This window comes from Anopheles marshallii, chromosome X (assembly GCF_943734725.1).
Source record: "Anopheles marshallii chromosome X, idAnoMarsDA_429_01, whole genome shotgun sequence".
Classification (NCBI taxonomy): Eukaryota; Metazoa; Arthropoda; class Insecta; order Diptera; family Culicidae; genus Anopheles; species Anopheles marshallii.
Window position 1 is genome coordinate 13099760 of NC_071325.1, and position 12495 is coordinate 13112254.

The 12495-nt window shown below is 47.5% G+C and overlaps 7 protein-coding genes across 7 annotated transcripts; 6 read left to right on the forward strand and 1 right to left on the reverse strand.

Moving 5' to 3' along the window:
- The first annotated feature begins 205 nt into the window (after positions 1-205).
- Positions 206-980, forward strand: LOC128706674 (uncharacterized). Its single transcript, XM_053801616.1, has 4 exons — positions 206-304; positions 382-540; positions 616-762; positions 846-980. Exons 1-4 carry the CDS (start codon positions 206-208, stop codon positions 978-980), a joined length of 540 nt encoding a protein of 179 aa, XP_053657591.1.
- Positions 981-2225: 1245 nt separating this feature from the next.
- LOC128708138 (cecropin-B) lies at positions 2226-2497 on the reverse strand. The gene is made up of 2 exons (XM_053803102.1): positions 2393-2497; positions 2226-2303 (listed from the first exon to the last, which is right to left on the reverse strand). The coding sequence occupies exons 1-2, from the start codon at positions 2495-2497 to the stop codon at positions 2226-2228; spliced, it is 183 nt and encodes a 60-aa protein (XP_053659077.1).
- A 1037-nt stretch (positions 2498-3534) lies between these two features.
- Positions 3535-3855, forward strand: LOC128713838 (cecropin-A-like). The gene is given in 3 exon segments (XM_053808711.1): positions 3535-3578; positions 3580-3715; positions 3778-3855. Coding segments are annotated over 3 exon segments (258 nt in total).
- Positions 3856-6382: 2527 nt separating this feature from the next.
- LOC128713195 (cecropin-C-like) lies at positions 6383-6622 on the forward strand. Its single transcript, XM_053808059.1, has 2 exons — positions 6383-6481; positions 6542-6622. The coding sequence occupies exons 1-2, from the start codon at positions 6383-6385 to the stop codon at positions 6620-6622; spliced, it is 180 nt and encodes a 59-aa protein (XP_053664034.1).
- A 1411-nt stretch (positions 6623-8033) lies between these two features.
- LOC128712809 (uncharacterized) lies at positions 8034-8810 on the forward strand. Its single transcript, XM_053807684.1, has one exon. The coding sequence runs from the start codon at positions 8034-8036 to the stop codon at positions 8808-8810; it is 777 nt and encodes a 258-aa protein (XP_053663659.1).
- Positions 8811-10577: 1767 nt separating this feature from the next.
- Positions 10578-10931, forward strand: LOC128706685 (uncharacterized). Its single transcript, XM_053801628.1, has one exon. It carries the CDS (start codon positions 10578-10580, stop codon positions 10929-10931), a length of 354 nt encoding a protein of 117 aa, XP_053657603.1.
- Positions 10932-11768: 837 nt separating this feature from the next.
- Positions 11769-12278, forward strand: LOC128706706 (uncharacterized). The gene has a single exon (XM_053801651.1). The coding sequence runs from the start codon at positions 11769-11771 to the stop codon at positions 12276-12278; it is 510 nt and encodes a 169-aa protein (XP_053657626.1).
- The last annotated feature ends 217 nt before the right edge of the window (positions 12279-12495 follow it).

Here is a 12495-nt window from a genome sequence, read left to right on the forward strand (position 1 = left end):
CAGTGCTCGCCGTGGCCGCTGCAGAGTGCGGTCCAGTGTTTTCAGCGCGCCACTTCACATCGGTTCAGGATTCTAGGCTCCTGCGCTGCGGCGTGTTGTGCCGCCACTGCCATCGATCAGCCAAAACCGTCACACAATCAAAGCAAGTTTGGTTCCATATTGCTGATGCCGCTATATCTCACTTCCAGCGCCATCAACAGCGAGAATGTTTGCCACCTTTTGGAGCCCCGGGAAGGTTGCGTTCGTTGTGTTCCTGCTTGCGGCAAGTGCCATCAGTACCGATGTGGATCCCGCCCATAAACCCGTAAGTGACTGAAGGATCCGCTTGGAGTTTCGCTTGTAATGTGTCGATTTTTTTCCTCCCATTTCAATCCATCCCAGCACTCACGGCAGCCGCGTGGATTGGGCTTCTTTCACAAGATAACGCACATCGGATCGCTACTCTATCAGCAGTACAATGACACCACCTACACGCTGAAGAATGTCTATGATCTGCTTAGCAACGAGTTCACGGATACCTTCACCACGACAACACCGGATGTAAGTAGCGTGGAATGGAGGACACCTGTCCGCAGCCCATTCTCATGTGCATCATCTTGTCATCTTCTTTATCAGCCTCGCGCCACAACCACTACACCAGATCCGTCCACCAGCACCACACCAAAATATCGCATCTCGCGAGCAGAGCTCGGGCGCATCCTGAACCGCAACTACCGGGGTCTTCAGAAGCTGTTCCGACTGGAGTGGAATGACGCGTGGAACGTGAGTTCTCGCTGCGCTTTGCGATAGAACCGCGTGCTAATCAGCAATCATTCTACCGATACTCGGTTGTTTTTACTCTTCAGCAAACGAAGTACAACATCGACGACTACAAGCGGGAACTGAAGAACTCAGCGTTCCCTCCACGCAACAAAACGGCTGGCCCGATCAATGTCAACCTAACGGTGGAAGTTAACGCAGACCTGAAGAAGAAGCCTTAAGATGTGCGTACCGAACCCGTCCCGTGCGCATTCTTCGCTGTGATATTGATGCAATCTCGTCCCTTTACGGAATGCCTAATACCTGCTCAAAGGAGGACCTTATCCCGCTGCCGTCCTAGATGGGAGACTTCACCTTCAACAGCAGCTTCCCACACTTTTCATTTTAAATTAGGATAGCCTTAGCTAGAACTTGACCTGAGTATGATAGTAGATACATTAGAGCACAACATATATCCGAGGGACTCGCAGGGTTTTAGTGTAAAACAGATGTTTACGTGTGGTTTCTGTGTATATAGCGTGTAACGTGACGGTATGTAAGCATCGCGCGGGGTGAAAAAAGAAAGGTTTCTTCGCGACTAGTTTTGTGCTCCTATTCTAGCTGGTGTTGTAATTAGGTGTAATAGATCGTAATCTGAGTTTAGGTAGACACACGGTTTTGCCACCGGACAGATAACAGGTGGCGCAAAGTGGCACACCGATCGGTTTTGTGAGCAAACCCGTTCCAACCCGGTGCGCACACCGAACGAATCCTATCGCAATAAAATGTCTGACAAAGCTTTCCGACCCTAGGAACGCACGCATCGGTGTTTGCATTTCACCGTGGACCGTGGCATGTTGACTCCGGTGCCGAAACGGCGCGATGTCGAAATGTTGACCGATCGGTCCCATCAGCGCGCACCAAGGTTAGCGGCCCAAGGTGGCATCGCGCTTCGTAGCATCTTCCAACGTTGACTCATCTCCACTATCTCGCACGTTCGGGTCGTTTGCTTCACACTTCACACCAGGTTGACATTGGCGGGCACCCAGTTTCGCCACCGGATGCGTGGACCCGCACCCGCCGGCTTATTATGCCGATGAACTTGAATGGTTTGCCAATTTTCTTTTTCGCATATTTCGGACGCCATTACCCCGCAGAGGGTAATGGACGAAATGGGCATCACGTGAGGTGAAATCTATGTAGTCATTGAGCAGTTTATTGGAACTCTTGTGTATAAAAAAATACTGTAAAGCAGTAGACCGTTACAACAAATCAATGCGTAAGTACAGCCGTTAAAGCCACCTAGTACTAGCTAACCGAATATAGCTGACCCTCAGTCTTACGAATACATCCACCGAACTAGTTGATCGGTGAAACATTTGATAATGGATGCCATTAAAAGTTGATGCGTCTGTGTACGTCCGTGATGCATTATTGCTCGCGATAGTTCGAAAGCAGAAGAGGGGTTGTACGAAGGTCAGGCTCATCTATCCAAGGGCTTTGTAGCCGGCAATGACTGGCAGCGCTTTCTTAGCCGCCCGGAACACATTACGTCCAAGTTTTTCCTGGAAACCGTATAGACATCGTGGGGATGATTAGAGTAATTACGCTTTGTTTTGTTTGCATGCGCATCGCAGGGCAGCCAGATTCTTACCAACCGCTTGCCGAACTTCCAACGGGGTGCACCATCCGCGGGCTGCACACCAACGATCACTAGCACCGCAATCGCCACCAGTATGAACAGCTTCGTGAAGTTCATCTTTGCGCGGGCTGTTGTTTGCTCGGTTGTCGTTTGGCAGGATCCAGAAATAGAACCGATGCGTTCCACACGTTCAGAAGTCCCAATCGCAACTGATGCATCCCGCAGCCTCAGAGAAAGCTATTTAAAGCGATCGGTTCTTTCGGCGAAAGTGCACTGTCGAGTATTTGCAAGGGAATTCCCCGGCCGGCCTAAACGTGCCGGTGGAACAGATTGCTCTGCTCGATGTTCGGAAGATGTTTAACGGCGTATGCTGATGCCCCCGCCAGGGACGTGTATGTTTGCCTTGTGTGAGGGATGTTAACAGCGCACGGAGAGCAACACTTCTAACGCCGTGCCTTTATGGACGGGGAATCCCCTTTAGTTCTTAGCTCTTCTTGGATCGGAGATAACTCAGAGCGAAAGAATGAGACCAGAAGAAACTGGAATAATTACAGAGCTCGTGAGTGATTAATTGTCGATTTATTAGTCAATTCCAAACAAAAACAATGTTCTGGCAATTTTTACGAAGTTTGTTAAAAATTTAAAGCAATTTAAAAGAAAAACCTTGAAGTTTAGATAATCGATAGAAGTCAATTCTTGAAGTATATCCAAACAATATCACACTGTGTTTACATCTGCACCGTCTCGAGTAAAGGGAAAACAATAAACAATACTTTCTTCCCTCATGTTCTGCACAAATTGTACAACCAATTCGCACCGATAAGATAAACGTTAAAACAAGTCTTCTTCAACTGGTGCTTTGATATCTTCCCCATCGACGGAGAGACCGTGTATGGTTTTGTTTTTCTTTCTTCATACACGTCCCTTTGTTAACTTCCTTACGCGGTTGTTTACCTAGGACGATGGGAGGAATACCCTTTTTCACCTGGGGAACCCCCTGAACCAGCACGCATCCAGAAAAAGGGGACTTTGGGGCAGAAGCAAAAATACGTCTAGCAGCCAACGGAAAAGGGGAATTCCCTTTCTGAGTCTGCCATTCCGGGCGCTCGTTGTATGGTGCATTGATGCAGGGGTATATAAAATCGGGCTGATCGATGTAACGGTATCATCAGTCAGCTCGGAGTGTTCCACCAGCAAACATCCAATCAACCAACCAACCAACCAACCCAACCAACAATGAACTTCACCAAGATCTTCATCTTTGTCGTTCTGGCGGCGCTGCTGCTCTGTGGCCAGACGGAGGCAGGCCGGCTGAAGAAGCTGGGAAAGAAAATTGTAAGTATGAAGGGATAGTGTGTGGGAAGCCTGCTGACTCTTCTTACCGTTTCGACTCACAGGAAGGAGCTGGCAAGCGTGTGTTCAAGGCGGCAGAGAAGGCTCTACCGGTGGCGGCAGGTGTCAAAGCTCTCGGTTAGATGAGCTGCAGAGGAGAGCAACATAGTACATAAGACGACGTCTCTGATATTAGTGACCACCTGTGAACGCATCTGTGAAGATAACGAGGAACCTGCTTTAATAAATTAGAATGTGAATAAAATCAAATCACTTACCCTATTACTTCAGCATTTCACTATCAAGCCTTCACATCTTTACATCTGACGCTTTAATCTACTGAATCTTCATCCACTGCGAACGTATAGCTTCCCGTCCCACTCTCTCCTACCATCTCAACACCTTTGCACACACAGCTTGATTTGGATTAGAGATTGATTTCGTCATACGCTTCTTGATCTGTGTGACCCCATTTTGTTTTTAGTCGGCCAGGCCTTGACAAACCTTTCTGGAGCATAGCAATTGTCTCAATTTGAGACAACCTAGAATGAAAACGGTCCCTAAAAAAGTCGACCAAGCCAGATTATCAGACGATTAACATCTGGATGTGTCGATCCGGAGACGGCAGCTAACGGTGCTGGGTTGTTTTTTTTTTTAATATCACAATAACCTTCATGCGGCAGAGGAGGCAACACACTAACACCGTTTACCGTGTAGGTACTAGTCAAGCTACTTTCGAGCTGGCTGGTGAATGTTTGCCGGCTCTTTTTGGGCCACCGTTTTAGCTGTGTTTCGGCATGTAAAGCTCCGAAACGTTCCCTTTCTTTAATTTGATTCCAGCGCACGTTTGGAGACCGATCAGTGTAGAGCAGGTCGATCGACAAAACGGGCAGGCGAGTAATTTTTTTTTATTAAGGTATATAGGCCTATCTAAAAAAGAAATCATTTGAATATTATTGTTGATTGTTGAAGCTGCGCGTTTATTATTTTTGATTATTTTTACCAGACTTTTCGTTTATCCAATCTTTTGTTAAATTAATTTGCTAAAGAAGATGTTACAGTTTTTTTCGGAATGCTCAACAGTTTGTTGATTTCTGATTGACTCGTCGATAATATAGTCTCTTTATGCTGACATAAGTCGACGTCTTTCTTTCCTCGCTATATCCCTCTAAATGTATGAGTAAATATTGCAAAGCCAATTCCACTCCACAAAACTAATGGATTAAAGTTGTTGGATGCTGGAGATTCTGAAGATCTTTTACTATTAATTTATTATTGAGTTCGTCATATGAATATTACTTGAAACATAGTTCGATAGTGCAGCAATTTGGAACAGAAATAGTTCAAAGATGGTTACAGATAAAGAATTATTTTGTAAAACAATAAAAGCGATTGAAATAACACAAGAATTGAAATGTAATGAAGGTTTCAAAAATGGTGTACAGTGGATGAAAGATAACTTTTTCTTGTGTCAGTAATATAAGTTAGGACTTGTATCCTGGTCACGACACCATAACAAAAAAACAATATGGCCTGACCTTTCCTTATGAAATTATAAAAATATATAATAATATTGTATTGTGATTGGTTATCACACGACCGGACCGGTTCAGAGTCCCCTTCGGACCAATCCTCGGTACGCATTAAATGACTGTTTAGCTGCGGGTAATTAAAGCCAAAGAAAGCCAGAAATGGCAGGTCTCTAGACCTGTTGAGGTTGCTGTGCCGTTACAGAAGAATGACAAGTTAGGACGCATATAAGATGGGGTTCATTATAGTATTGCAAGTTGTTATCAACGCAGAGCTACCTCTATTTCTTTACAACGCACCCGTTGAAAAAGTTGTTTTCCCCTGCAATAAGGCATTTATCGAACATCAGCAGAAGAGTAGTCCATTTGACTCTTGATTAGTTTATGTATTGCACATTACCATAAAAGTTTTGACAAGTACGCTCATTATAATTTGTTTCCCTAAGTTGATGTTACTTAACAGCTTCCAAGGGTTTGTATTAATTGGTTAATATTGCAATTTTTATGATCAATTTGTTGTTGCACTTTATTTCAAATATCCTCTTTATTAAGCTTAACTAACTAAATCTCGTAATGTAACGATTTCAATATATTATTATTAGCAATATGTGCCTCAAACCGTGTATCTCTTAGAAATTGTTTAAAATATTGAATGTCACAAGTATAAAATTTTAAGTACATCAGTTGTATCAATCGAAAGCAAAACAAAACTGGGAACTTTTGTACTTCGTGAACGTATGCAACTATTTTTTAATCAATAGTTCAAAAAATTGTTCATACAAAAAAAACAATCGTCTTCCTTAAATCACAGTCCGGAATCGGAACGGAAGTTGACAGTACGGAATCAGATAACAATGAGAGAAAATATTAACAAAACCAACAAAACATGCGCCACTTGTGACCGGTACTACCATAACTTATCAAAACTAAATATCGTCTGAACCATGTTGAACCGTCCGTACGAATTTACTTTCAATTTGGTGTACTTGTGCTCGGTAAATAGAGTCTTTCTACTGGGAAAAATTCCCCTTTTCACGTGCATTCCCAATGGCCTATATAATGGCGGATGTGCTCTGGAGGAGTCATTACCAAGTGTCGCTTTCTTACTGGAAGACCGTACAGCATCAAATACACACACACCATGAACTTCAAGCTGATCTTTCTCGTAGCGCTGGTGCTGATGGCTGTCTGCCTTGGCGAGAGCGAGGGACGCCCGTTCAAGAAGTTCCTGAGGAAGCTGGTACGTGTTTCGGTGCGGAGTTCTGACCGTACCGGTGACTAATGTTGTTCTCTTCCGCAGCGCGGTGCCGGTCGGCGCGTTGCCAATGCGGCACAGAAGGCTGCACCGTTGGCGCTGGGCGTAAGGGGTGTCCTTGGATAATGCGTACTCCCCAACGCCCGGACATTGCAACACCTTCCTACCGGTATGCCACCAACCGACCATATGATCACGATCGCATCCCTACACAGTCTGGACACACGTCAACGAACTGGTGTAGTTGCGTTTACTGCACCGCAATCAACACCATTCGCCCGAAACAGTCCCAATAAAACGCGCCTGTCTCGGGCCACTTCCTTAATCCGTAAGTGAGCAGATCAAACACCCCGTGGTCAACAGTCTTTTCTTGCCTTTGTGCGCTATCGAGACAATCAATTTGATTGACTCGGTTAGCTGTCGACGGGTTTTGGCGGGTGATGATAGCCCACGGGATGGAGAGGTCGCGAGGTGCGTGAAGAGTTTGTTGAAGAAGCGAAAGTGTTTCTTTCGCAATTTTCACACTTTTACTCTCACTCGCTTTCCTATTGAGTGACAAACAAAAGCCATCGGGAATCAGTGAGATTTATGGGGGAAAAAATGGCGTCAACTGCTACAATCCGTCCTATGCAATAAGGCAGAATTTTGGTGGCGCTGAGCAGAATTGAGATGCAGAAGTGTTATTAAAAGCGTTCTTCCCATCGGTAAAAACCGGTTCCATTGAAAGTGGATAGAGTCGTTGGTTTTGCGTACCGTTACGCTTGCCTTTTGCAAACCTCGAATTTCGTTCACCCTCCGCAAAACCAGTTTTGCCAGAAATCTTTCCTCTTCCTCTTCCGCGTCCGATGTCCGGTCGGCAAAGCTTCCGGAGTAGGAGCGGGGGAAGGGGAACGGCATCACGATCGCAAAACCGACGCCTCTCGTCAATAATCTTGACGTCGAGATCAGGCGTCAAACAATACGTACGTGAACCGGCACTAACACTGCTTAGATAGCCGTAGATACAGCCGCCTGCGTGTATCGCTGCTTGGACGCAACAGGTTTCCCAGCGTGTGTATGATTTGCATCACTGCAGGTGTGGATTACTCACGACGTGCGGTCGTGCGCTCGGCCGGGTAGCTGTGTGAGTGGATCATGCCGATCATCACCTACGCTACCCGTGGATGGTGGCGGCGTGCGACGGCGAGGTGTACGACGGTCGGACGGTAATGAGGCTGTCAGTTCCAGGCTGTACTTCCAGCCATCTTCATCATTTTGGCCTTTGGGATTCCGTTCGTCGCGTTTGGAAGTCATTCGTGTGCCGGTGCTTCGAGAAGGTGGTTGACAGTTGTTGTTGTTGCGTGTTGCTTCTTTCTTTGTATTGTTATTGTAATTTGGCGACCCGGATTAGAAAGTTTAGTTGGTGTTTGGTGCGAACACGATAAAACGGCTTAATTTTCCCGTCTGGTCTCGGTGTACTGTGCATATTCATAACCCATCGAAGGAGATCTTCTGGACGTTATACTAACGCAGTGCTTAGAAACTGAGTCGGTTTAGAATGGCTTCACAACTGGTATGGTTTTGTGTAGGGGCGCTGTTGTGCTGTTTAGCGAATGTTGCCCACACAACCCCAATCGATACGGTGACGGCACATAATCCACTACCAGTTCCGACGGTAACGGATGCCTCGACCACCCTGGGTACGATCCTTCCGACCAAGGGCGGTGAGATGACGAGTTCTACCGAAACAAGCAAGATGTCCCGGTTCCTTGACGACTTCACGTCCGCCTTCAAGCAGGGTACGGCCAAGATGAAGGAGAGTCTGGAAAATGCGGCGAGCTCAGTGAAGGACGGCGTACTGCAGGGGTACGACTACGTGCGCAGCAAGCTGACCGGCACCGGCACGGAGTTGTCCACACCGAGCACTTCGGTGGACGACACGCACGTGGACAGTTCCGGAGCGACATCGACCGCCGCAGCACTCACCTCGGGCACACCATCAACCGAACGTCCTGCAATCAGTGCCGCGACAGGCGGCGTCTCGTCCACCGACACCAAGGACGAGCTGACGGTGCACGGTGGCGTGGTCGGTGTGTCTAACGAGCCGGCGCGCATCGTACCGAACGACGATGACGACGACGAGCGGATCTTCTTCAACGATAAGGACTACCCCACCGCGCTGAAACCGCTCGATGGCAGCGAGGACGAACGGGACGTCACGGAGTCCCCGGTCACGACGACGGTCGCTGTGGACAACCGATTCATCATTGCCGGCCCGTTGGCGTGCAAAAGCGGCCAGGAGGTGGTAAACGGGAAGTGTCGAAATGTGTTCTGAGCATCCCGTATCCAATTCCATCGCTCACTTTCACATCAATTCCCACATCCATCCGGTCCCCTTCAGCCCAGCGCACCCCTCAACCCCTAGCCCGCGAAGTTTGACGAAGGCGATGATTCGCGTGCACCGCTGTGCGCCTTGCGGTTACGGCCCCCCGCTCCCATGTACTCGCCCGAGCGCCATTTCGTTAGGGAAGTGTGATTTTTTAATTTAATTCTATTACCGTTAATGCTGGTCGCCCGCGTTTCGCCACACGACACTCGCTGGTACCGGTGTATGAGCTCATGCACGCAAACACACCCACACACAGATAGAAACCGTCGCTTACGAGAATCTCTGTGCGGGTTGGTGCGAAGAAGCATTGGTAAGGGCGTAATACAAGGCGCAACGCACCGTGCGCTGTTTGTGAGTCAACGCAAGCAAGCGAAGAAAATAAATTTGATTTGATTAGCAAACGGAACAATTGGTGTGGATAATGTGCTGACAGTTGCTAGATATGACAGATGGTGTGCGATCAACGAACGGCAAACAGGGACACGGAGACACCCGAAAAAAAACCAGATGACATATGCAGTAACCGTGTGCGAATTATTGCCGAGATCAGCATAGAAGTCACCGTGTTGTGAGTGGTGAAACGCAAGAGTAGCTCGCTTCCGGATGGTTCGTTCGCAGCTGGCCCTGTGTGAAGGTGGAGCGTTCGTACAGCAACTCCAAGCTCCTATCAATCGCTGTAATGGAGCTATTAATGCGACATTTATCAGTTGCCCACTGCTTCAGACCGTTGCGAGTTGATCTCGCTGTTCGAAACTGGTTAAATGCCGTTGAATGATGTCACGTTTCTATTGAAAAAAGTTGCAACTGCAACGTGTGTAGGGATAACAGTCTGATGTCTGAGTTATGCCGAAACGAGTTCCCATTTGTTGGGAACGCTGCTAGCCTTTTGTCGCTTCCCGGCGTCCCTTCACCAGCCATTCGCGGAACTCGGCTAATTAGACGACTTTCAATACGGTTTTAACGATTCGAACGTCCCACTCCCGCCGTATGTCGCCCGGTGGTAATGATGCCCGGGCATTACCACGACCGTATGGCGGTCAACGTATTGTCGCTTGGTAATGACCCTGGTCGCCGTGGTAGGAGCTGTGAGCAGTGCATTCGATTATTGAGTCGCAGTAGCGCTGGACAGTCCAACGTCATTGTCCGGCCTGCGGCCGTATGCTCCGCAGGAATGGATGAACCGACTTTTACGGCGCCCTCTAGCGCAGCATCCTTCGGTGCTGTCATTCATCCAATCAATGTTGATTTAATAAATAAAACTACGCCGCCAGCCGTTACGCAGTTAAGACGTTCGCCCCCACCTCGCGGTAGCGTAAGATTATATGAATTCGAACGGGGGTCTACCGGTGGCAGAGTGTTCCTCTCGGCCGCACAGTATTCATCGTGGGTCCGACGCCACACTAGCTAGTTTGTTCTCGCGCGAGGTAATTAGCGCATTCGTGCACCGGCCTCGAAGCTAAGGTCTTGCCACCCGGAGCGTTACACCGTGTTTTCGTTTGTTTTTAGGGGGTTTTGGTTTTCGTTGTTGGGTGCGATTATTGTATTGTTTGTCGTCGCTGGAAAAAAAACCATCGTCTACCCGAGCCACTCTACCGTCAAGGTGCTTTCGGTGTTTAACGTTGTAACGACGCGCAAATCGGCAGATCGTTGGTGGTTGGTGCAGATTGTAGTCTAGTTTAGATTTTGCTCGTCAACGTACGTCCACCGGTGAACATGGGCTCCAGGTTGATCCTATCGATTGGTGTGCTGTTGGTCGTTGCTGCAGTGGTAACGTCCAAATCGGTTCCGGAGCAACGCTCCCATCTCGATCTGGCCGAGGTGGACTCGAGCGAGGAGCAACCGTGTACGATCGACCGTGTAAAGGGTTTCTTCGGTGACCTCTCGACCAAGGTGAAGGAGGGCGTACAGGAAGGCGTGGTGAAGGTGAAGGACGGTGTCAAGAAGGGCACAACCAAGGCAAAGGAGTATGCCACCAATGTGCGCGACTATCTGCGCGATAAGTTCAGCAGCGACTCCAAGGAGGTACCAGTAACGACCGCCACACCGAAAGCAACTGCCGGATTCTGATGATTTTGATAATACGTTCCGCACGGAAATGGCAATGAGCGCACGAGGCATCTCACCCGTGTTTGGTGATGAATAAAGCTTTGCTTCGGACATCAAGTCGTGCAATGTCTCTTCTTAACACACTTGCCCGAATACAAATAAAGTGTCCGAAATTGCGTTTAAAACATAAAAAGACAAACTACCGAAAACCTACATGTTATTGTTTTGATTATATCGTAAATGTATATATATTCTCAGGAATTTTAGACATCTGTTGGAAATCAAATACTCCAAAACTCCTATACCCAATTCTGACTACAGAAGATTTTGAAATGTATCTCTGAACAAATATCTTGAATCTTTATTGGCACTATTAGTATTTTAGATATCTTTAGCTATTTCTATTATTTATTGTTATAATCGGACTCCATGTAACCACATGTTGGTCACACTGCTGTTGTATGTTGAAAGATATGTTTTTATTACATCAAGAATAACAACAAAACAATAGTACCAAAATACAATCCTTCACTACTAGAGCTTAGGCATGCGTCATGGTTAGGCCTAACTACATGTGAGGTTAGGATCATGAGCTATCTTTTGGGCCATAGCTTGTGAGCAACTCCGTCGTTTCGTCTGCGATTGGAAAGTAATTTACTGCACATAGCTCTCATACCTACTCATCCCCTTCGATGTTTTGCTCATGCCACTCGAGCACTCGAGCCATGAGCCGTTGATAAGTCATCGAAGCTGTACGCGACGCATATGCAAAGGTTAAGTATTTCGGTGATTCGTTGCGTTCACGTATAAGAAACATTTCGGCCACCAAATGTTCTCTAGTCCACTATCAGCATCGCGATGAGACGGTTTCGCACGCAACCCGCCACGCTACTGCTGCTGCTTCTAGTGGTAGCCATTGTTTCGCACAGTACAGCACAGCAGCAGCTCACCTACAGGAAGTACATTCGCACACGCAAACCATCGCAACCGGCCGAACTGCACGTAGAAGAGGTGCTAGAGGTGTTTCGTACCGATGAGAAACCTTCGCTCTACGGTGTCAGTAATGCGCTGGTGAATCACTTCCTTGCCAAACAGTTGTTGCACCCTACCAGAACGGCTGCTACCGACCGTACCAGTACGGTACCGACGTTAGCGACCACACCGACAACTGCACCGGACACGACCACAGGACCCACCACCTATCCAACGCCGGTTTACGAGAATGAATATCCGTTGTACAAGTATCTATTTCGTCCATCAATCACTGTTACCAAATATGGCGGCTATCCGGACGCTAGTACCATCCTCATCAAGGAGGCCGACCCGATGATAACGCACACAGCTTCGGACGAGCCAGCGTTACGTTGATGATGTGCGCACGGTGCGGACAAATGAGCACCAACGGCAATATGACAGGTTAAAGGTAAGTGTGGCAGTGCAATCGAGGAGCTAGTTAGTATGCGTTCCGTTCCAATTCTGTTATGGAACGTGCGAAGAATGGTTTGCACTCGATCGCTCGTCAAGCAACGTCAGCGTTTGCTAACGTTCTTACCTATTGGAAACGTCTTATCTTATCTGTACGATA